General features: G+C 57.6%; 3 protein-coding genes across 7 annotated transcripts in view; all 3 read left to right on the top strand.

The window, feature by feature from the left end:
• The first annotated feature begins 386 nt into the window (after positions 1-386).
• On the top strand, positions 387-10461 carry PRMT1 (protein arginine methyltransferase 1). Of its 4 annotated transcripts, XM_012643166.1 has the most exons (11): positions 550-595; positions 2860-2913; positions 3475-3576; positions 4308-4463; positions 4587-4650; positions 6238-6380; positions 7111-7198; positions 7279-7394; positions 8261-8411; positions 8710-8831; positions 10167-10461. In XM_012643166.1, exons 1-11 carry the CDS (start codon positions 560-562, stop codon positions 10248-10250), a joined length of 1116 nt encoding a protein of 371 aa, XP_012498620.1. In that variant the 5' UTR covers positions 550-559; the 3' UTR covers positions 10251-10461. The 4 variants fall into 4 exon arrangements, with proteins under 4 accessions (XP_012498617.1, XP_012498620.1, XP_012498619.1 ...); XM_012643163.1 differs by lacking the exon at positions 2860-2913 and having other exon boundaries at positions 387-595; XM_012643165.1 differs by lacking the exons at positions 550-595; positions 2860-2913 and adding an exon at positions 3135-3225.
• A 1156-nt stretch (positions 10462-11617) lies between these two features.
• ADM5 (adrenomedullin 5 (putative)) lies at positions 11618-12675 on the top strand. The gene is given in 5 exon segments (XM_012643021.1): positions 11618-11984; positions 12192-12288; positions 12291-12459; positions 12462-12542; positions 12545-12675. Coding segments are annotated over 5 exon segments (552 nt in total). The 5' UTR covers positions 11618-11910.
• Positions 12676-14291: 1616 nt separating this feature from the next.
• Positions 14292-22044, top strand: part of CPT1C (carnitine palmitoyltransferase 1C) — a 17817-nt gene continuing 10064 nt past the window's right edge. For both annotated transcript variants that reach the window (XM_012643162.1, XM_012643161.1), the window contains exons 1-5: positions 14292-14432; positions 18797-18936; positions 20522-20693; positions 20943-21044; positions 21124-21261. In XM_012643162.1, the coding sequence (XP_012498616.1) occupies positions 14292-14432; positions 18797-18936; positions 20522-20693; positions 20943-21044; positions 21124-21261 (693 nt within the window). The remainder of the gene's footprint in view (positions 14433-18796; positions 18937-20521; positions 20694-20942; positions 21045-21123; positions 21262-22044) is intronic.

Raw genomic sequence — 22044 nt, 5'->3', positions numbered from 1 at the left:
TCCCTTCAGCCAATCGCTGGTGCCTAAAGCCCTGCGTTCCTCCCAACCCGTGGGCCAATTGCCGCGTTCTCCATGAGGCCAGCCGCTTGGCGAGGGCTGGCCAAAGGCCTAGTGACGTCACGTTTTAGCTAAACCAATAGCAGCGATTAAAAGGCGGGTCGTTTTGGTGATGGACTGCGCTGTTTCAAGACGTCCGCTTAGCGCGGGGTCCGCCGGGAAACTTTGAGGCGGTGCTGGGGGAAAGGGGCGGGCACGCCTGGTTGATTTTACCCAATCACCAGTCGTGTTTCTTGCAATAGACGGTCAGTTGTCCCCATCCTGGTCGACTTGAGGGGGCGGGACTCTGAACGCCAGCCTGGGCAAACCTCTGACCTTTGACGGGCGTCTTCTCCAGCCAATTGCTAGAGGGCATTCTCAGACGTGCCGCCTCCACTACCAATGAAATCTTCTGGCGGGGTCGCGGTAGGCGGGCCGTGGACCCTCTACTATAAAGGGGTTCGGGGGAGTGAGGAGAAAGGGGGGGTCTGGACGGCCGGAGGAGGAGTAGGTGCGGGTGAAGATGGCGGCAGCCGAGCCCGCGAACTGCATCATGGAGGTGAGTGGAGCGTCGACGGGGGCGGGGGCCGGCTCGGGGGTCGGTGTTTTATGTCTCTGTCGTGGGGAAAGGGCTCTAAGTCGGCTAATTGGGGCTGATGGCCCCCAGCCACACGGAGGGGGCGCCGCACGCTCCGGATCCAGGGATATTGTTTGAGGTGGGGGCTCCCTAGCTTTCGGGGGCCTTCGGCATCCGGCCTAGCCGAAGGTGTTTCATCCCTCTTACGTAGATGAGGGCTGGGGGCGCTTCCGGCCAGGCCCCCACGTGGCCACGGCGCGGTGGGTGGGGAGGGGGTGTGCCAAGCCCGGTGGCCCGGCGGGCTCCACGTGCCGGACAAAGGCCCCGCCCCCGACTGGGGGAGGGCCGCCTGGGGGTGGGGAGGGGGGGCTCCGACCCTCCCTCTGAGGCCCCCAGCTCTGCTCCCTGGGGTCCAGGACACACCGGGTGGAATTTCCCTGGGACCCTCCACGATGTAGAGAAGAGTGTCTTGGGAGGGGCAGTGCTTCTCAACCCTTTACAACCCGCTTCCAAGGTCCCGGGGGATCTGCTGGGGCATCGGTCTAGGCTTTGTGCACTCTGGGTTTGGGACTGGAGGAAGACGAAGAATTGGTCTTCCACCCCCCTTTCCTGTCCTTGAATTGTCCCCACCCCCGCGCGGGGCTTTAGGAGTTGTGGGGGATGGGGCATGCCCCTGTGACCTCCCTTTGGGTGGTGGTGGGTCATCTAGATGGAGGAGATCCTTCCCAATAAGGCGCGTGCACCCCCTTGTGGCCATTTCTGGATGTGTGGGAGGGACATCTTTTTCATGGGGCGTGTCCCTAAGCCCACCTCCCTGCTGGATCCCTCCCAGGCCGGCGGAGGGAGGGCATGTCTGCTGGGAAGGAGTTGTGATGGGATTTGAAGAGGCTGCGGCCTTTACTGTCTAATGGAGCCCTTTCTCTCGGGCATTGTGAGGATGAGAGATGACCTCCCCTCTCTGAAGCTCTGTGGGGAGGGGGGTCCTGAGCCTGGGAGTCTGAAATGGTTTGCAGTGAGGTTTGGTTCTTGTGCAGCCGTGTGGGGGAGGTTTCGGTCTTGCGTTTCACGCCCTCTCGGGCTGGCTTGTCTGGTGGCAGTATCAGTGGTACTGAGAAATGGGTCCCAGTGGGAAATCCCCTCCCCAGCCGCCCTCCGTACAGGCGTCCTCACTGGCTTGGGAGAATTGGGGGGGAGGGTACTTGGAACCCAGTGGGTCACGGCCTGAGACTCTGCTCTTAGAGCCTTGGAAAGTGGTCACATCTAGAAGAGATGTAATCGGATGGGGCCTCTGTCTTTCCACCCCTTACCCCGTAACATTGTCTGGAGGGGGAGGGCAGCTCCCAAGATGCATGCCACTGGGGGCAGCTCCCAGGGGTCACTCCAGTGACCCCTCCACACACCACTCTCTTGGCTTACTCTTACACCAGGGGCTCTATGGGTGGAGGAAACATCTTCCCCAGAGGTTGCTTCAGGCTTGGCCTCACACCTGGGGGTCTTCAGGGCCTGGGATGGGTGTCTGAATGGGGGCCATGGGCTCTGACTCGCCAAGCCACATTCTGGAGCCCTCGCTTTCTTAAGAGGGTCCAGAAACTGGCCATCCTCTCCGGGACCCTACCTTCCTGGATAGAGGGTGATAAGTGCGGAGGTTGGTTCCCGGTCGTTTTGTCTGGGGCTCCTGAGTGCAGGTCAGGAGCCAGAGGCTTGCTACTAGCTCTGGTGGGGGCGCCTGTGGGCCACTCCTCTCTTCTGAAATCCTCTCAGGCGAGAGACTGGTTTGCAGAACTGGCAGATGCCCTGGGGGCAAACCCTGCCAGCCCCCTCTCTCCAGTTATTCGTGGCACCCCAGGACAGGGGGTGTGTGTTAGGAAGTGTCACCTAATCTGGGGGGATTAGGTGATGAGGGGGAGCGACAGCTGGCGGTGCCTGTGTGCCTGGTCGGTGCCAGTTCCTCTGGCCTGGATGGGGGAGGTGTGTGTGGTCAGCTGCCTGGCCAGAGTAGGGCAGCGTGGGAGCTGGCCACCATCTCTCCAGCCACAGCTGGGATAGGAGACCCCCTTTTCTCCCCAGCTCCTCCTTTCCCTTTCCCAAGCAGCCCTGCCTCATCACCTGTCCCCTCTGCCCCCACTCCCCACCAAGGAAAAGGAAAACTGCTGGAAACCCACTGCCCCAAGAGCCCAGGCCCCACCGCCCGGCCCTCCCCAGCCACTCCCATTAGCTAATCCTTTCTCCCTGTTACTCTCTCCTAGAATTTTGTAGCCACCTTGGCTAATGGGATGAGCCTCCAGCCGCCTCTTGAAGAAGTAAATATCCTTTTGTGAGACCCCTCCCCACCCCCACCTCCATCCACATAAATATATCTTGCCACACATCTGGCCCTTTCTAGAAGTCTAACCATGTCCCTCTTGCTTCAAACCAGTTTACCCCATGCTGCAAAACACTCACTACAAACCCCTTCAGGTCCACGGCCCCCCCTCTGGCCTCCCCAGTGTCTGCTTCCTTAACTCCGTCTCCAGCCCCCTTTGCCCTTCCCTGTGTCTGCCCCAGTTCTGCTTCCCCTCCCCTCCCCAGCTGTGGGCTGAGCTAGAGACGGGGGCAGAGAGACTGGAGAGATGGTAGGCGTGGCTGAGGTATCGGGGTGCTTCCCTGGATGGTGCTTTGGGGGGGTCCTGGAAGTGGAAAATGGGGTTGTTAGGTTTTGGGGCTCCTGGGGGAGGCAAGATGGCAGGTGGGGGCTGTAGGGTTGTCATGTTATGATTTTGGGGTGTCTGTACTACTCTTCAGGGATAAAGTAGGGACCTGAAGGTTTAAGAGGCTGTGGGGAGCCCCCAGATTTGACCCATGCTCCATCGGCCCCCTCCCAGGTTTCCTGCGGCCAAGCAGAAAGCAGTGAGAAGCCCAATGCCGAGGACATGACGTCCAAAGATTACTACTTTGACTCCTACGCCCACTTTGGCATCCATGAGGTGAGTGTGGATGGTTCCCGAGGCCGGTGAATCTAGGGGTTAAATGTTGGGGAGGGGGTGGAACTTAAGTGCCTACGCATGCGCACTGCTTTCCCTGGCAGCAGGCTTTCCTTCTGCTGTGCACACCCCGGGGTCACCTCTCCCAGCCGTTGCCTTGGAGACCGAGGTTAGCCTGGTGCTTTGGGGGGGCCCTCGCTGAAGGCTGCGGTGGGATTGCGCGTGCGCACCAGAGACCTCAGCCCGCGGTCAGGCAGGGCCTGCTGGTCTCTGCCGCCCTCTAGCGACCAGCGCTGGGACTGTGTCCCAGCTGCCCTCGCCCTGACAGTTTCAGGACCCTTTTGACTAAGGAGACTGAGGTCCCAGAATGCAGCTGGGGTGGCATTCTAACGAATTTTTCGTTTCCCTGAGGCCTTTTTCATGAAATTGTGGTAAAATGTACATACTATAAAATTACCATTTTTTTTAAATGTACAGTTCAGTGGCATTACGTCACTGAGGACTTTTAAAAGCCAACAATCGCCGGAGCTTCGGTGGCAGTGGCAGAATCTGGCTCAGATGGGAGTTTAGTCCATCTGATCTGATTTTACAGCGAGAGAAACCGAGGTGCACGGAAGGGAAGTGGGAGGGCCGAGCTCTCAGCCTCCAAACCGTCCCTGTGTTGGGGGCCAGGGCACCCGTTTTCCAGCGGGCAGTGTGGCCCCTCTCATGGCGCCCTGCGCCTCTCTCCCCAGGAGATGCTGAAGGACGAGGTGCGTACCCTCACATACCGTAACTCCATGTTCCACAACCGGCACCTGTTCAAGGACAAGGTGGTGCTGGACGTGGGCTCGGGCACAGGCATCCTGTGCATGTTCGCCGCCAAGGCCGGGGCCCGGAAGGTCATCGGGGTGAGTCTCTGGGTGGCCGGGTGGGCCTGAGCCTGGAGGGCGGAGAGGGGACTGGATGGAGCGGGGTGGCGGCTGAGGATGGGACTGGGGGGGTCTCACCCTCCCTTCTTCCTGGGCCCTCAGATCGAGTGTTCCAGTATCTCGGATTACGCGGTGAAGATCGTCAAAGCCAACAAGTTAGACCACGGTGAGCCCAGAAAGAGAATGGGTTTGTGGGAATGGAGTGGGTGATTCCCAGCTTCCCCAGGACCTGTGGCAAGGGCGTTGGGGGGTCGCTGATGGGCTACAGATCCAGCTGTGCCTCCCCCAGAGTCTTCCGGGCTGCTGGCAGCCTGAGAATCTGAGTGTCGAAGTCACAAGCTTAAGGCTTCAGTCTTAAAATTAGGGCAAGAAGCGCTCTCTCATTTCTTGAATGAATAATAGTCGTGTGGGTGACTGTCGAGGGCCCGCAGTGAGAAGTCTGCCATCCGCCTCTCAGCTGCCCTCCTCTGTGTTTAGCCAGCACCACCTTCCAGAGAAGTCTGTACCTACAAACGCATATATATATAAGTGTTTTTACATTCACATGCCTAACTTTTATGCCAATAGCATTTCGTACAAGTCTCTCGCCCTTTGCTTTTTTTCGCCTGCTTGTCGTGTAGTTAAACGCGTTTCTGGATGTTGAGGCACCGTGACTTTTTTGATGACTGCCATCACTTGTACACACCACGGCTTTTTTAGCCAGTCTCCTACTGATGGACATTTGAGCTGCTCTGAGACTTTCTTCCGCCCTCCCCCAACCCTGCACATAGTGTCATTTCACACACAAACTAGGATGTCTGCGAAGTGAATTTGTAAAAGTGGATTGATTGCTTGGGTCAAAAACTTGAGTTAGTAAGTTTGGTAGCTGTCGTCAAGTTGCCCTCGAAGTCCCACCGGCAAGGTGGAGGCGGGTAGGGGACTTGGGAAGGTGGTAGGTTTTCCAGATGTGTGGCCTTCTGGGAACTGCAGTGATTTTGTTTTTTTAAGAGACTGTTGTAATAAATCCACAAATACCCATCACTGAGCTTTACGAATTCTTTCCATTCGAAGCAAATTCCAACTGTCATGTAGTTTCCCCTTTAATCCCTCTGTGTGCATCTTACTTAATAGATATTTTGAGAATGTGATCGTGCTGTTACATGTTACGTGAAACCTGCCCCAGTGATGCCCAGTCCACATAAAATTTCTGCTCCTGCCTCAGAAGTGTCCAGAGTGATATATGAATTTGAAAATAGAGTTAAGAGAGTGTGGCTTCGGCCGGGCGCGGTGGCTCACGCCTGTAATCCCAGCACTCTGGGAGGCCGAGGCGGGCAGATTGTTTGAGCTCAGGAGTTCGAGACCAGCCTGAGCAAGAGCGAGATCCCGTCTCCACTAAAAAAAAAATAGAAAGAAATTATCTGGACAACTAAAAATATATAAAAATATTAGCCAGGCACGGTGGCACATGCCTGCAGTCCCAGCTACTCAGGAGGCTGAGGCAGTAGGATCACTTGAGCCCAGGAGTGTGAGGTTGCTGTGAGCTAGGCTGATGCCACGGCACTCACTCTAGCTGGGGCAACAGAATGAGACTCTGTCTCGGAAAAAAAAAAAAAATTACAAAAAAAAAAAAGAGAGTGTGGCTTCGGCTCAGAGTGCCGTGAAGATACCCAAATTCGGCCCCAGCCCTTGCTTTCAAAGACAAGGGCTGCCTCGAGTGGGGCCCCAGGCTGTAGGCCTCCCAGGGCTGATGGTGGCTGCCCCTGTCCGCCCGCAGTGGTGACCATCATCAAGGGGAAGGTGGAGGAGGTGGAGCTGCCGGTGGAGAAGGTGGACATCATCATCAGCGAGTGGATGGGCTACTGCCTCTTCTACGAGTCCATGCTCAACACCGTGCTGTACGCCCGAGACAAGTGGCTGGTGAGGGCCCTGGCGGGGCGGCTGCAGATCACGCAGGCTGGGGCCTGGTGGGTCTGTCGAGCATGTTATCAGTCAAGGTCCAGACAAAATGAGCCACGCTAGGTACTTCCCATAGAGAGGACTTAACACGAGGATTGACTGCACAGGTACTGGGAGTCTCCAAGCAGTGACAAGGAGACGAGGAGAAACCCATAGCTGGGCAAAGGGATAGGGTGGTCCCAGGTGCTCATCTCTGAGCAGGCCACCCAGGGGAGAAGTGACTGAGACCTGGTGAAGGATAGGAAGGAGCTGCAAGAGATCTGGAGAGAAGAACATTCTGGGTAGAGGAGGCAGCCAGTGCAAAGGTCCTGGGGCAGAAGTGCATGTGGAGCCTCAGGGAGGCCAGGGTGGAGCGAGGGTCTGGGACAACCATTGGAGGTGAGGGTGGAGGTGAGGGCTGGTTGGGTGTGTGCAGAGCTTGTAGGGCCCTATGGGCCCCCATGAGGCTTTGCTTTTCCTCCCAGAGCAGCCAGGGAGGATCTGACTTAGGTGCCCTCTGCCGGCTGTGTGGGGAATAGACTCAGGGATACGGGCAAAAGCCTGGACCTCTGTGGAGTCCAGGTGGGAGATGACGTGGGAGATGACCCTGGTTTAGACCAGGGAGGGAGCAGAGTGGGTGGAGAGAGGCCAGGTTTGGGGGACAGTGTTGCCAAGGCCCTCGGCCTTCAGCCCTTGCCTTGGCCTTCCGCAGGCACCTGATGGCCTCATCTTCCCAGACCGAGCCACACTGTATGTGACAGCCATCGAGGACCGGCAGTACAAAGACTACAAGATCCACTGTGAGCCCACGCCCGGGGAGCTGTGGGCGGGGCCTCGGCCGGGCTGCTGCAGGCTCACCTCCCCCCTCCCGCCTCTCCAGGGTGGGAGAATGTGTACGGCTTTGACATGTCTTGCATCAAAGACGTGGCCATCAAGGAGCCGCTGGTGGACGTGGTGGACCCTAAGCAGCTGGTCACCAATGCCTGCCTCATAAAGGTGAGGGTGTGGGCGTGGCCAGGGGACCTCCAGGGCTGGAACCAAAGAAGGGCCATCCCCTCACCTCAGGGCCCAGAGTGTTGGAAATTGACCTGTCACCTAGAGGTGGCGCTAGAGGCCCAGAGCAGCCACTTTGTTCTTAAAAATCTTTTCGGGCCCTGCTTGGCTTTGGGCTCCGGGACGCTGCAGTGAGCAAGACGGGCCAGCCCTGCGCCAGGGTTGTCCTCTAGAAGGCGTGCCCGAAGCTGTCAGCCAAAGGTCCATACGGTGACAGCAAGCTGGGATGTGTGAGGTGGGCAGAGCCAGGTGGCAGGAGGGGTTGGCGTGGCGGAGGGGAGGATCGTGGGGTGAAGGGGAGAGGAGACAGGAAGGCGGGCACGGGCCCGGCCGGCCTCTGAGAGCACAGGGAGGCAGGGAGGGACTTAATCCGGGTTTGACAGGGTCTGCTTGCCACGATGGCTGATGTGTCAAGAAGGGCCGGGGCAAGGGGGAGCAGGGAGCCCTGTTAGAGCCGCCGCAGGTGCCAGGCGGTCTGGCCAGGCAGCGGGAGGGAGCCGGTGGGTCGTGGACAGAGTCAGGGTGGAGCTGCCGGGGCTGCGTTTGGGTGCAGGAGAGAAGGGAGCGAAGGATCCAACACAGCACCCCAGACTGGATGGCCGGGAGTGGGACAGGTGGGGTGAGAAATACATCGGGAGCTGGGGCCTAAGGCCAGCCGGGGAGGACCAGTGGGAAGGGGACAGCGTGGTCCCCGGCCGGAGGAGAGTGGGTTGCTGGGCCGGGCAAGCGAGCACGGGGGTAGCAGGGGAGAGAGGAGGGAGGTGAAGCTGGGGACGCTCCCAGGCGTGGCTCACGGGCCTGTCCCGCAGGAGGTGGACATCTACACCGTCAAGGTGGAAGACCTGACCTTCACTTCCCCCTTCTGTCTGCAAGTGAAGCGGAACGACTACGTGCACGCCCTGGTGGCCTACTTCAACATCGAGTTCACGCGCTGCCACAAGAGGACCGGCTTCTCCACCAGTGAGGCTGCGGGCGCAGCGCGGGCGGGCTGGGGTGCCACGGAGAGGAGAGGCTGCTGGGGTTCAGGGACGATGAGGGGGTAGTGACCGAAGCAGGGAGAGGGAGCCGAGGGACACACGTGTTTCCACACCAGCTCTGCCTTTTAACGGCCACGTGGCTTTGGGCCAGTGACCTGAGGGCGCTGTGCCTCGGTTTCCTCACCCGCGAGATGCTGCCACGGGCCCTGTCTCCGATGGAGCGGCCGGGCCCCGGGCGGGGGGAGCAGGTCTAGGCCTGGCTGAGCCGCGCCCGCCCGCAGGCCCCGAGTCCCCCTACACGCACTGGAAGCAGACGGTGTTCTACATGGAGGACTACCTGACAGTGAAGACGGGCGAGGAGATCTTCGGCACCATCGGCATGCGGCCGAACGCCAAGAACAACGTGAGGCCCTGGGCAGCTCGGGGGAGGGCCCTGGGTGGGCGCCTCTGCCTGTTCTGAGGTCCCCAAGCCCCTGAGCCCCACGCCTGCATACACAGCAGGATTTTATCGAGCATCTACTGGGGGCCAGGCCAGAGCCCTGCCTGCCTGATGCTAGCCTAGCAGAATGGTGACAGGGTGACAGGGTACGTGGCATTTGGAGGTGACCTGTGGAGCTGGGAGCAGGGCAGACAGGTGTCGGCGTGGGTGGGGGTGGGCTTCAGGGTGAGAGGCAGCCCCGGGTAGAGCTGACGGGACCTCTTGGCCCAGGGGTGGTGTGACAGGAAAGGAGGGGTTTGGTTTTGTTGTGTTTTTCCTTTTTCCTCCTAAGCACCTGGCCGGATGGAGCTGCTGTCACCTGATACAGGCGGTTCCGGGGAGATGCTGGGGCTGGGGTGGGCAGCAGGATGAAAGGCGCGGAGTTGGCGGGTGGTCTGGGCGTGAGGCTGGGTGCGCTCTGGGTGGCCATGGTGCATGGGCCCAGGGCGGTGGCCCAGGGTGGACCCACGGTCTGACCCAGGGAGATGAGAACCAGTTAAAACAGCACTTCTGAACCTGTGGTGATTTGGCTGCCCGCCCCAAGGCTGTTCGCCACTGTCTGGAGACAGTATGGTGTCACGCCTGGAGAAGGGGGCTCCGGGCATCTGGTGGGCAGAGGCCGAGGATGCTGGTAAACATCCCACAACCCCAGGACACCCCCAGGGAAGACTGACCCGGCCCACAGTGACAGTGGTGCCCAGGTAGAGAAGCCCCAAGTGAAAGACACCAGGAGAGAGAGGAGGAGTCATTGGGGCCATTGGTGACTTTGCGCTGGCCTTCCCATGCGCCACGTGCCAGGGGTGGGGGCTTCCGGGAAGCTTGGGAGGGGAGGAAGTGGAGACAGTGGGCTGGGACCACTGAACTCCGCTGCAAAGTCTTGGCGGAGGAGGAAGTGGGCTTGAGGGGTTTGCTTTTTTATAAAAGAAGGAAGAAATAACTGCTTTGCTAATGGGAATGGCCTTCATGGGGACTGTCATGCAGGAGACAGCAAGGAACAGCTGGGCTCTGCCCCCGGGGGCCAGTTTGGCTGGGGACCAAGTGGATTTGAAGATGCCCACATGCAGCTGTCACTTGAGTCAGGGTGCAGGGCAGATGTTGGGGGCGGGACCAGCAGTTGGGGTCGCCAGCGCAGAGGTGAGCAGAAAGGATCCAGCTGGGTCTTGGGGACAGTGCGTTGACACAGGGCCTGCAGCCCCTCTGCTGCCACCGCCTGCCTGCCCTGTGGAGGTCCTGGTCCTCATGCCCGTCCTCTCCCCACAGCGGGACCTGGACTTCACCATCGACCTGGATTTCAAGGGCCAGCTGTGCGAGCTGTCCTGCTCCACCGACTACCGGATGCGCTGAGGCGGCGCCGGCCGTCCAGGCCCGCCCTGCAGGGCCCAGGGGCTGCGGCGTTCGTAGGCGGTTTCGGGGCTCCCCCTTCCTCTCCCTCCCTCCTGCAGAAGGGGGTTTTAGGGGCCTGGGCTGGGGGGATGGGGGGGCACATCGTGGCTGTGTTTTTCATAACTTATGTTTTTATATGGACGCATTTACGCCAATAAATCCTCAGCTGGGACCCGGTTCCGCTTCTTGGGTGCAAAGTGGGGTTGGGGTTCCCTTTGCAGGGGCTGAGATGTGAGCCTGAGCAGCTGAGAGGACCAGACTTGGGTGCACGCCGGTGGCTGCAGTTCTGGGTCCCCCTTTCTCTGGGTCTCTCTGTCGTCCCACTGCACCCCGCCCCCCATTTCTAGGTCTCTCACGTTCCTTCCTTGGTCTCTTCCTGGGGTCTCTGCCGTCCAGTTCTCACTCAGGGTCTTTGTCCAAACTCTTCCCCTTATCCCTCTCCTGGGATGTGCCCCTCCCCTCTGAGATGCCTTGAGGCCCTGTGTCCTGCACCACTGGCTGCCCTGCCAGGCGGGTAGGGGTGGGGGTGGGGGTGGATTCCCAGCACAGCTGGGCCCTCAGGTTTCCCAGAAGACTGTCTCCCGCCTCCTCCCAACCCTCGCATTGTTCCTCTGCCTGGCTGTTTTTTCCTGTCCAGGACCCTCCAAGGCCAGCTGGCAATGAGTGGTGACCCAGCCCTCTGCAGCTGGGGAAACTGAGTCATGGAGGATGTCCCAGCCTCCTCTCCCAGCATAACCTAGAGGATGGGGACAGGGAGTTGCCCTCCATGGAGGCTGATGGGAGGTACAGCGTTGAGGCCTGCCCACTTTACAGATGAGGACTTGGAGGCCCTGCTAACCAGCCCCCCACTGCTCCCCATCCTGCCTGCTGCAGTCCTGGTGTCTGCCAGCGCTTGTGCATGGACACCCTGGCCCCCAGAACGCTGCACACGACCTGGTGACCCAGCACACCATCCATGTCTTTATGGGGCGCTGGCTACTGCTCTGGTACATCCCAAGCCCTTCGCCAGCCGCACCTCGCACCTGTCAACCTCTGCCTCCTTTTCCAGGATGGGACGGTGCTAGTGCCCAGTCTCCCTTTAACACCCCCCAGCCGACCCTGTCTGCACTGGCCCCACGTTGCCCAACCCCTTTTCTGGAAGTCTCCTGGTCCCTGAGACTCCGGGGTCTTCCCACGGTGTATGGAGGGCGGCTCCCTGATGGGGTGAGGGTGAGGTCGCTGTACCCAGAGCTTTTCCGCCCCCACGCCTTTTTCCTGGAAGTCCCACTTTGTCACCACCTAGAGGTGTCATCGCTCCGCCCCATTTCCGGACGCCTTAAAGGGGTCGGGTCTCCCGAGTCCTCCCAGGGGCATAGCCCACGGCGGCGTGACTCGCACACCTAGTGAGGGCTCTGAGGCTGCGGTGCGGGAGGCGGGGGATCTAGGTTCGAATCCTGGCCTTCTGGCGCGGGGCGGCCTGTTCTACTCTAGACTTGGCCTCAGTTTTCCCCGCCTGGAAAGTGGGGACTGGCCCTGAGTCCTCGCTCTGAAGCGGACGCTCCGAAAGAAGAGAACCTGGGCGCGGGAGGGGGAGGGGCCGCTTCACCTGCCGTTCGCTGATTCCGGCCCGCCCTGCCCCGCGATGACCGCCCGCATCCTCGTCCTGATGATGCTCCTCGCCGTCTCCGCCCCAGGGGACCCGGACTCCGAGGGCAGGTGAGAGGCCAGCGGCAGCCGGGACAGGACGGGAAAGACCGTCAGGGGCGCGCGCCCTCTTCCGGTCACGGTTTTCCGCGTCTGTGGAATGGGCAGGAGATCAGTAAGCGCGCCCCGCTGGTCTCGGGAGTTCTGGGGGCCCTTCCCCACCACGCCTCCTTTCTCGACTCTGTTCGAACCCGGCCTTCTCCCACGCTCCCTCCCCAGGCGGCCCTGGCAGCAGGTCGCCCAGCACCGTGGGCGCCTCTGTTCCCTGGGCACGTGCCAGACGCACCGCCTGCCGGAGATCATATACTGGCTCCGCTCTGCCTCCACCAAGGAGCCCTCGGGGAAGGCCGGCCGCAAGCCCCAGGACCCCCACAGCTACGGGCGCCGGCGGAGGCGCGAGGTGAAAGCCCGGCTCCGTCTCCAGGACCACCGCCTGCAGCAGGGGGCCCGGCGGAGCGCCCGGATCGCTGGGTGACCTCGGGCACGTCTCCTTGCCTGGCTTCAGTCTGCCCATCTGTGTATTGGGGTTACTACCCCAATTTTCCCCTCTAACCCCACCCTCTGAGAGTGTCTTCCTCACCCCTCCCCTGGCTGTGACTGGGCTGGACCCAGGGGCACACCGGACCCAGCCTGGACAAAGAATACTGGCGTCCCGAGGCGAATAAAACAAGAGTCGTGCGTTTCGGTCTCTGCTTGTCTGTGACCATTTCGGCCTCTCAGTGTGGGCCAGTCTCTAACACACTCTCCCTCTCCTTTATCCACGCTCCTTCTCCCTCACGGAAGTCCCTCTGACTGTCTAACTTGCCGCTGTAGCGCCTCCGTCGTGCCCGCTCAATCCGTGCGCCTTCCGTGGGTGGCTTTGGTGGGGCGGCCGGGCCCAGAGCATCCTTCCTCCCTCCCCAGCGAGAAGGGACTGAGATTCGCTCCTACACCCTCCGCGCGTGACGTTGCGCTGCATCCAGAAGTGGGCTGTGGGTCCAAACAGCCTCGCCCCTCGCAGAGAAAGGAGAGCAAGAGACAAAGAGCGGAGTGGGGAGCCCAAGAACCCGGGGTTCGGACCAGCTGCGCGGAACAGGGGAGGCTCAATGGTGGAGACTCGGGACGGTTAAAAGAAGATTGAGGGCCGGAGATCGAACCGAGGGAGGGGATTGGACGCCGTGGTTCGAAGGGGGCGGGGATAGAACGCGGGGATTGGAAGGGGCGGGGACAGGACACGGATTGGAAGGGGCAGGCACAGAAGGCCGAAATTGGAAGGGGGCGGGGATAAAATGAGGGACCTGAATAGGCGGCGAGGCACGCGCGAGACAGAAATCGGGATTTCTGGGTGTCGGCGATCGGGGTGGGTAGGATTCCGCAGGCCTCTCTACCAAGTCGTGGACTCATCCCCCTGGGACTGGACATATGCGAGCAGGAGATTTGGGTCCGGTGCTCAAAATCCGGGGGCGGGGGTGTACTCGGGTTTGGTACCTAGGATCCCATCGGCGGACCCCTGACTCAGCGTGGTAAGTACTGGACCGCAGGGGCCTGAGATCCCTTCCCTCCCAAAGCCCCAGTGCCCCTCTCGCAGGGACTGGAGGCCTGGGTCTCGGGTTGGGCGGTCGGGCCTCTCCATCACCTGTCCTCGACGCTCGCCTCCGCTCCCAGCCTCAGCATCCCGGCTGCGAGGCATGCGCATTAGGGTGCTTCCTCCCCCATCCCCTCCAGCCCCGGGCGGGGGGAGGGGACGCCGGGCCACTCTAGAGCGGATAAATCTGTAGACACCCCTCACCGCCCACCCCCGCCTTGGACTGGGAAGCGGAAATGGGGTGGGCTACGTCAGTATCTGGCAGGTGTTTATCTCATATGGGTATAAAACCAATGTTTTTCTCGAGACCCTGCAGCTCATCCTGGACCAGTTTCCCTCCCCAACCCCCAATCTTGAAAGTCCTTTATTGGTGGGGACACTGCCCACGCACCACGTCTTCGCAGAGTAGGTACGGGGTTAACGCGAGCTGTCCCTCTTGCCTCTCTATGTGTTCACAGAGGTCCCCATCTGACGCCTCTCCGCCGACCAGGACCCTCAGGACCCCCTCACGACCCCACGCGTGCTTAGGGAAGGGTGAGCCAGGTCCTGTAGTCCTGGGTCTGCGCGAGGAGAGGGCTGGGAGCCCGGATTCTTAGGTCCTGGGGGAGAAGAGTTTTGGGGTCCGGAGTCGTGAGTCTGAGGGAGGAGGGGCTGGGGGCCCGGACTCCTGGGTTTGAGGAGGAGGGGCTGGAGGCCTGGAGAAGAACAGAGCCCGGAGAATGAGCCTCTGTCCTTCTCCCAGGCTCTAGAGCGACATGGCTGAAGCGCACCAGGCCGTGGGCTTCCGATCCTCGCTGACCTCGGATGGGGCGGAAGTGGAGCTCAGTGCCCCTGTGTTGCAGGAGATCTACCTCTCTGGCCTGCGCTCTTGGAAAAGGCATCTCTTACGTTTCTGGGTGAGGAGGGCTGCTGGTTGGTTTCCTTCCGGGAATCCAGTTTCCTGCTTCCGGGATGTCTTAGGCCCACTTCCGGTATTCGTGTGGGTCTGCTTCTGGGAGCCTATCACCCCTTTCTGGTAACTTTAATGTCCACTCCCAGGATCCCTTTACCTATTTCTCTGTGGCTCACTTTTGGGATCTGCAAACTCAGCTACGGAGAACTCTCTTCATCTCTTACACCCAGGAGGGCACCTGGCCCCCCCCCACAACTGCCCCCTTTCCAGTTTCTAGAACTCCATCTCCTTCCTTCATGGCACGCTTCTCACCTTTCTCTTTCATCTCCAGCTTCTAAACAAGGTGCTCCCTGCTCCAGAACCCCTATGCTCCCATGACCGCATCAAGATCTTGGGTGGCCACACCCCAATCCTGAAGGTAGCTCTTGCACACTGGGCCTGCGATCCCTTCCTCCTGCTCCTGAACCCCCAGTATCCCTCTCCAGCACTAACCCCCACATATCTAGAATGCCCATGCCCAACAGACAGCTTGAGGTCCCTGGTTCTAGAACTCTGGCACTATACAGTCTTCCTGCGTGTGGCATCCTCTGTCTGTGAACTGGGGCCTTGAACCTGTGGGGTCAGCCAGGACTGAATTTGAATCCTGGCTCCACCGCTTAGTGTCTGTGTGGTCTTGGGCAAGCGCCCCTCTTTGAATCACAGTCCCTCTCACACCATGGAAAACGTGGGTGCTAATAGCACCTCCCTCTCACGATAGCCTTGAAGATTAAATTAATTCTTATGTAGAAGCACTGAGCAATGTCCCTGGCCCAGAGCACATGCTAAGCATTAGTTTTCTTTTTTGAGACAGAGTCTGGCTCTGTTGCCCTGGCTAGAGTGCTGTGGCGTCAGCCTAGCTCACAAGAACCTCAAACCCCTGGGCTCAAGCGATCCTACTGCCTCAGCCTCCCGAGTAGCTGGGACCACAGGCATGCGCCACCATGCCCGGATAATTTTTTCTCTATATATATTTTTAGTTGTCCAGATAATTTCTTTCTATTTTTAGTAGAGACGGGGTCTTGCTCTTGCTCAGGCTGGTCTCAAACTCCCGACCTTGAGCGATCCACCCGCCTCGGCCTCCCAGAGTGCTGGGATTACAGGTGTGAGCCACCGCGCCCGGCCAAGCATTAGGTTTTGATAATGTTGTTCTTCATTCATTTATTCACCAAATATCTCTGGAACATCCATTAAGGGCCTGGCGCTATTTGGGGCACTGGGACACGGCAGAGATCAGGACAGACAGAATCCTGCCCTCGGGGAGCTCTCCTTTGAGTTGGGGGAGAAGGCAAAAGGAAGATAGATAAAGTATGGAGTATGGTGACACTTCATAGCATCGTCTCATGTAGATGGTGACATGTGCTATGGTGAACAATCAAGCAGGGGGTGAAAGGGATGTGGGGGGGTTGCAGTTAAATAAGGTGTGATCCAGGGAGATCTCTTGACACTGAGGCATTTGAACAGGGTGGACCACGTCCCTAAGGTCACACTGGTGGTTAAATCTGTTTACTTTGTAAATAGCGATTACCCTGAGCCCCCAAAGAGTCTTCTCAGCCGTTCCCCTGGGACCCCCTGGCCTTAGGCCAATCCAGCAACTCCAGTGTTAACATGTGGCCATGCTCTTCCTATGGTTAAATACATACATACACAGATACATACATACATATATGTACACACATACACAGAGATACGATAAAATTACATACAGAAAAATGCACAGCCACGGCACTCTATCCCAGGCAACACAGTGAGACTCTGTCTCAAAAAAAAAAAGAAAAATGCACAGGTTTTAATGCACAGGTTTAAAATACAGTACTTGTATTTTGACAATACCCATGTAACCAACTCCTGATCAAGACAGCCACCATTCTAGAATGTTCCTTCCAGCCCCTTTTCAGCCAGCCTCCTCATCCCACTGCAAGGCAACCACTGTCCTGATTCCTATCCTTGTGGACTGAGTCTTCCTGGTGTTCCACTGGCGAATATTTTGACTGTCATCCCTGCATCTAAGTCAAGACCTGAACCACGTTTCAGAGTCAGATGTTCCCTCTGCCCAACAGCCCCAGCAGACCCTTACATTAGACTTAACATCATAAATCATGTTAGGTTGTATTTAGTGTGTCCCAGGCTCTAAACTGACTAAGCCCTTTAAATCTGTTGCTCATCTGATCTTCACCACAGCTCTCTAAGTTAAACCTCTTGTTGGTTCCATGTGATAGAGGAAGAAACTGAGGCCCAGAGAGGTGCTTTCATTTCCCCAATGTCACGCAGCGGCTAAGATGCAGAATTAGAAGAAGAGCCAGCATGGGCAGTCTGGACCCATGCTCCTGCGCATTAACCTGGGCTGTTTTTCTAGAATGTAGTCCCAGTGCTGACGTCAGAGGCTGTTTCGAATAACCTCCAGTGGATCACTTGGGCCAAGCATGTGGCACGGCATCAGTACTTAGTGGGTTGTTCATCATCAGGAGGTCAGAGTGTCCCATGAAATGGTTTTCACGTGAACATGAAATTCAGACACAGCAAACCCCAGAGTAGGGTACCTTGAAGTACGCCCTGCTTGGTTAGGGTCACAAGACAGCTAGGAGGTTTGAGTGGCTGATAGTGGAACCCTGGAGCCAGGTGACCTGGGTTCAAATCCCAGCTCCACCACTTCCTGGTGGCAACCTTTAACTTCCTCTTTCCTCAGTTTCTTCACCTGGGTGATGGGGATACTAGTAATTGCTCCCTCACCAGGGTTGCAGGGGAATGAAGGAGTTTTTTTTTTTTTTTTTTTGAGACAGAATCTTGCTATGTCGCCCAGGCTAGAGTGTAATGGCGTCATCATAGCTTGCAGCAACCTCAAACTCCTGGGCTCAAGCAATCCTCCTGCCTCAGCCTTCTGAGTAGCTGGGACTACAGGCGCGAGCCACCATGCCTGGCTAATTTTTCTGTTTTTAGTAGACACAGGGTCTCACTCTTGCTCAGGCTGGTCTGGAACTCCTGACCTTGAGCGATCCTCCCGCCTTGGCCTCCCAGAGTGCTAGGATTACAGGCGTGAGCCACTGCGCCCGGCCAGCCCCTGCTCTATTGCAGTCCAGAGCACCAGGCAGAAGAACTGACAGCCACTTTTAAAAAAATTCAACAACAAAAATAATCATCTTCACCAGTAACCTTTTCCTGCCAAAGCAAAGAAAGAATGTCAGGTCATAAATTCCCAAAAAGAAGTAAAGTAGCGATAGAAGGGACCATCGTTACATTTATCGAGTGCCTACTGTGTGCGTGGCTCTGAGATGTACAATCCACCCCTACTGTCCAGCCCTCTTCTTTGCTTTATTTTTCTGCATAGCACCTATCACCATGTGACTAAACCCTTCACTTATGTAGGTATCGCCTGTTTTCCCCAGGACGGCAGAGAGTCTTGTCACAGCTGTGAGCCCGCAGTAAGCATTTGTAGGATGATATTTTCTCATTAAGCCCTCGTGACAGCCCTATGAGCCAAGTACTAGGGATATTTCCATTCTACAGATGAGGAAACTGAGGCATAGAGGGGTGAGGTCACTTGCTTGAGGTCACCCAGCAAGTAAGTGACAGAGCAGATATTTGAGCCCATAGGGTGGGACTCCACAGCCCAAGTTCTAAACCGTGACCTCAGAGGCCACCCTGTTCATTACACGTGGGAAGGGGAAGGGAGAACGTGATTTCTTGAGCTCCAGTGGTGACAACCCAACCAATAGTGGCTCTTACCCTGTCTTAACCATGCTCCCTGTGCGACCTCGAACCCAAGTGTCTTCATTTGTAAAACGAGATCATCTTAGTGCTTATGTCACGGGGTTGTTGGGAGGATCTAAAGAGTTAGTCCTTGTAAATGGTACCTGGGATGTAGTAAGTGCTCATTAAATGTTAGTTCCATCTCTCACACTTCCCTGGGGTCTGGTTCGCAACCCAGAGCTTTCATTCATTCTTCATTCATTCCATGACCAGGTAGAAGGCTTTCTGAGCTCCGGACCCTGCTGTGTGCAGGAAATCATTTTGCCTTCTTGACAGGCTCACCTGTGAGGTCCTGCCTGTGAGTATCCTCTTCCAGGATGCCCTCCCTGGTGCCCTCGAGCTGTAACGCGCCACCGCAAGTCTCTTCCTGTTTCTTGTCCTACCGCCATTAACACGTGCTTCCTTCCGGACTGACCTCCCTGCGGGCAGGACCGGGATCTGTCTGTTCCCCACCGGGATCCTGAGCACCCAGCTCAGGGCTCAGTACTCACTGGGTGCTGAATAAATATCTGAGAATGGCATACAGCAAGTGCTCAGGGGAGGGGGAAGGCAAAGGACTGAATGGATGCCTTTTCCTCCCCGCAGAATGACTTTCTCACTGGTGTGTTCCCTGCGAGCCCCCTCAGCTGGCTCTTCCTCTTCAGCACAATCCAGCTCTCCTGGTTCCTCCAGCTGGACCCTTCTTTAGGACTGATGGAGAAGATCAAAGAGTTGCTGCCAGATTGGTGAGGTCCCCCATTTCAGCTCAGTAACCCCTTAATCCCTCTCCTTCCACCCAGTAAGTGTGGTGTGCCTGCTAAAGAAAAGTAACCTCTAAGACTTACTTTCGGTCAGATCAATAAAGGTACAGCATCAAGAAAAAGGAGGTGATTCTCTCTTCTCTGTGCACATTTTCTTTTCTTTTTTTTCCCCAAGAGGTGAGGTCTCACTCTGTTTGTTGTCCATGCTGGAGTGTTGTGACATCATCATAGGGCACTGCAGCCTCAAACTGCTGGGCTCAAGTGATCCTCTCACCTCATTCTCCTGAATAGCTGGGACTACAGACACACACCACTGTGCCTGGCTAATTTTTAAATTGTTTATAGAGATGGGATCTCACTATATTGCCCAGGCTCATCTTGAGCTACTGGCCTCAAGCAATCCTCCCACCTCGGCATCTCGAAGTGCTGGATTATAGGCATGAGACACCGCACCTGGTCTCCCTGAACGTTTTCTATCCTGGCTGCTTCTTGTTAAGAAGAATGGGGACAAACTAGAAAATGTTCAGATATGGTTATAAATACTAACAAAAGTATGAGTTTTGCCAGTCTCTAATTTTACAGTCTTAGGCAAGAGACTTCACCAATCTTGGTTATGAAGGCCTTCATCTGTAAAATGGGATAATAATATTAATAATCGCTTCTTAGGGTGGCTGGAAGAATTAATCAAAATCATGCATGTGAAACACTCAGTACGTGCCTGGAGATTACTAAATGGGAGTGGTTGTGTTATTATTATTGTCATTACTGTCATCTTCAGGAAGGGTTTGAAAACCAGGTGCTTGTAAAGTGGCTGGTTCTAGTTCTTGGGTTAGTTCTTGGGTTCTAGTTCTTGGGTTAGTTCTTGGGTTCTAGTTCTTCTCCTAGGGAAGAAGGTTCAGATTTTGTGCAAATGGTTCCAAAGGGCAGACCTGGGGTCAGATGTAGAAATGTCCAGAAAACTCAGATTTACGCAGTCTACAGAGGGCAAGTGACTCGCCCACATCCTCCGCGTGACATTTGCTCAAATGTCTGACTGCTACTTTGCAGCCAAAAGTTGATTTAGTGTAGCTTTAGATCAGGTTTTCCCAAACTTGAGCTGGTATTGGAATCACCTGGAGGGGTTGCTAAAACACGGGTTCTTGGACCCCACCCCAAGAGATTCTGTCTCTATAGGTCTGGGTGGGGCCCAGGAATATGTATTTCCAACAAGCTCCCAGGGGGTGGTTCTGCGGCTGGTCCAGAGACCACACTTCGAGAACTGCTACCTTAGAGTATAATTTGATTTCTGGGAGGGAAGTGTCCCTTCAATAGAAATAATGGCCTCCACTTATTAAGCACCTACCAATTCTGTGGAAAGTCATTTTAGAAGCTTCCTGCCGACACACGGGCCCGGGGTGGGGGATATGGGGGTGCGTGACAGAGGTTCACATCTGTGTTATACATGAGGAAGTGGACTTCTCTGACTCCAGTTCTGCAAGATGTGCCTCCAACAGCCCGAAGGCCAGTGCAGGGGCTGGGCGAGTTCGGAGGCGGGGAGACCCAGGCCCAGCCTCTCTTTCTGTCCTCTCAGGGGTGCGCGGCACCACGGGCTCCGGGGCGTCCTGGCAGCCGCTCTGTTTGCCTCGTGTTTGTGGGGAGCCCTGATCTTCACGCTCCACGTGGCCCTGAGACTGCTTCTGTCCTACCACGGCTGGCTTCTTGAACCGCACGGAGCCATGTCCTCACCCACCAAGACCTGGCTGGTATGTGAGCGGCAGAGCCCCGCTCGGGCTCTCCCGGCACCCGCCTCTCGGTCCCGCGTCTGCATCTTCGCTTCCCTCTGTCTGCGTCTCTGTCCTCCTCTCTCAGGGTCTCTTTCCCGCTTTCTAGGTCTCTGTGCCCCCTCTTCGGGTCTATGTCCCTTCCTCTCTGTGGTTTGCCCTACCCAGGCACCCTGGTCCCCCGCCCCGGCGAGGGGTTCAGTGACCCAGTACCTCCCCGCTTTCTCCCAGGCCCTGGTCCGCATCTTCTCTGGCCGCCACCCGATGCTCTTCAGTTACCAGCGCTCCCTGCCGCGCCAGCCGGTGCCTTCGGTGCAGGACACCGTGCGCAAGGTGGGCCCGGTCGCTCGGGGATGGGGCGGGAGGCGGGCCGGGGGCGTAACCTGCCCTCTTCTCGGTCCTCCCCCTTCAGTACTTGGAGTCTGTCCGGCCCGTCCTCTCCGACGAGGACTTCGACTGGACGGCGGTCCTGGCGCAGGAATTCCTGAGGCTGCAGGCGTCGCTGCTGCAGTGGCACCTGCGGCTCAAGTCCTGGTGGGCGTCCAATTATGTGAGTCCCGCCGCGCCGCCGAGGCCCCGCGTGGGGATCAAAGGTTCTGAGCCTGCCTCCTAGCCCCGCCCACGCCCCGCCCACGCCCCGCCCACAGCCCCCAGGTCCTGCCGCGATTGGAGCCCGCCCCGGACGTGCCTACACCCTGAGCCCCGCCCCCAGAGTATTTCCCCAACTCCCTCCGCTGAAGGGTACTCCCCCCAGCGGGCTTCTATTCTGCCTTCAGGGGCTAGGCCCTTGATTGCACTCTGCGTTGAGCTCCTGGGGAAACCAAGGCACAGAGCGAGTCAGCGATTGACCCAAATCAAGGCTTGCCGGCCGCGCATTCTGTAGGAAGCCATAAGTAGCATGTGATGAGATGGCAGGGAAGAGACAGGTGGGGTGGTGGGAGTAGGGGGTGGATGAGAGGATCAGGGCTCCCAGGAGGGAGAGCCTTGAAGGTTGGAGAGAAGTTGAACCTGTCAGATTGGTAGGAAGGGCAGGAGAGAGAGGGAGATGGGGAGAGTCTGGGGCAGAGCCCCAAAGGGCAGCAGCAAGGGAGGGGCAGTCTGCCAAACTGCACGAAGGGGACTGAAGTGTCTGGAGAGGCAGGAGGGAATCTAGGCTTTGGTATTCGGGTTAAAAAAATTTTTTTTCCTTCATGCTCTTGTGCCAGATTCTGCTCTTAAAAAAATACACAGGCCAGGCGCGGTGGCTCACGCCTGTAACCCTAGCACTCTGGGAGGCCGGGGCGGGTGGATCGCTCAAGGTCAGGAGTTCGAGACCAGCCTGAGCAAGAGCGAG

The sequence above is a fragment of the Propithecus coquereli genome, unplaced genomic scaffold (assembly GCF_000956105.1).
Source record: "Propithecus coquereli isolate 6110/MARCELLA unplaced genomic scaffold, Pcoq_1.0 Scaffold193, whole genome shotgun sequence".
NCBI classification, from domain to species: domain Eukaryota; kingdom Metazoa; phylum Chordata; class Mammalia; order Primates; family Indriidae; genus Propithecus; species Propithecus coquereli.
This window is presented reverse-complemented; position numbering and strand designations above follow the sequence as displayed.

Excerpts from the sequence above, each read along its gene's own strand:
- PRMT1 (XM_012643166.1), top strand. The coding sequence starts at position 560 with ATGGCGGCAGCCGAGCCCGCGAACTGCATCATGGAG. Across the intron at positions 6,381-7,110 it reads ACGCCCGAGACAAGTGGCTG|GCACCTGATGGCCTCATCTT; the intron begins GTGAGGGCCCTG and ends GGCCTTCCGCAG. Across the intron at positions 8,412-8,709 it reads GAGGACCGGCTTCTCCACCA|GCCCCGAGTCCCCCTACACG; the intron begins GTGAGGCTGCGG and ends GCCCGCCCGCAG.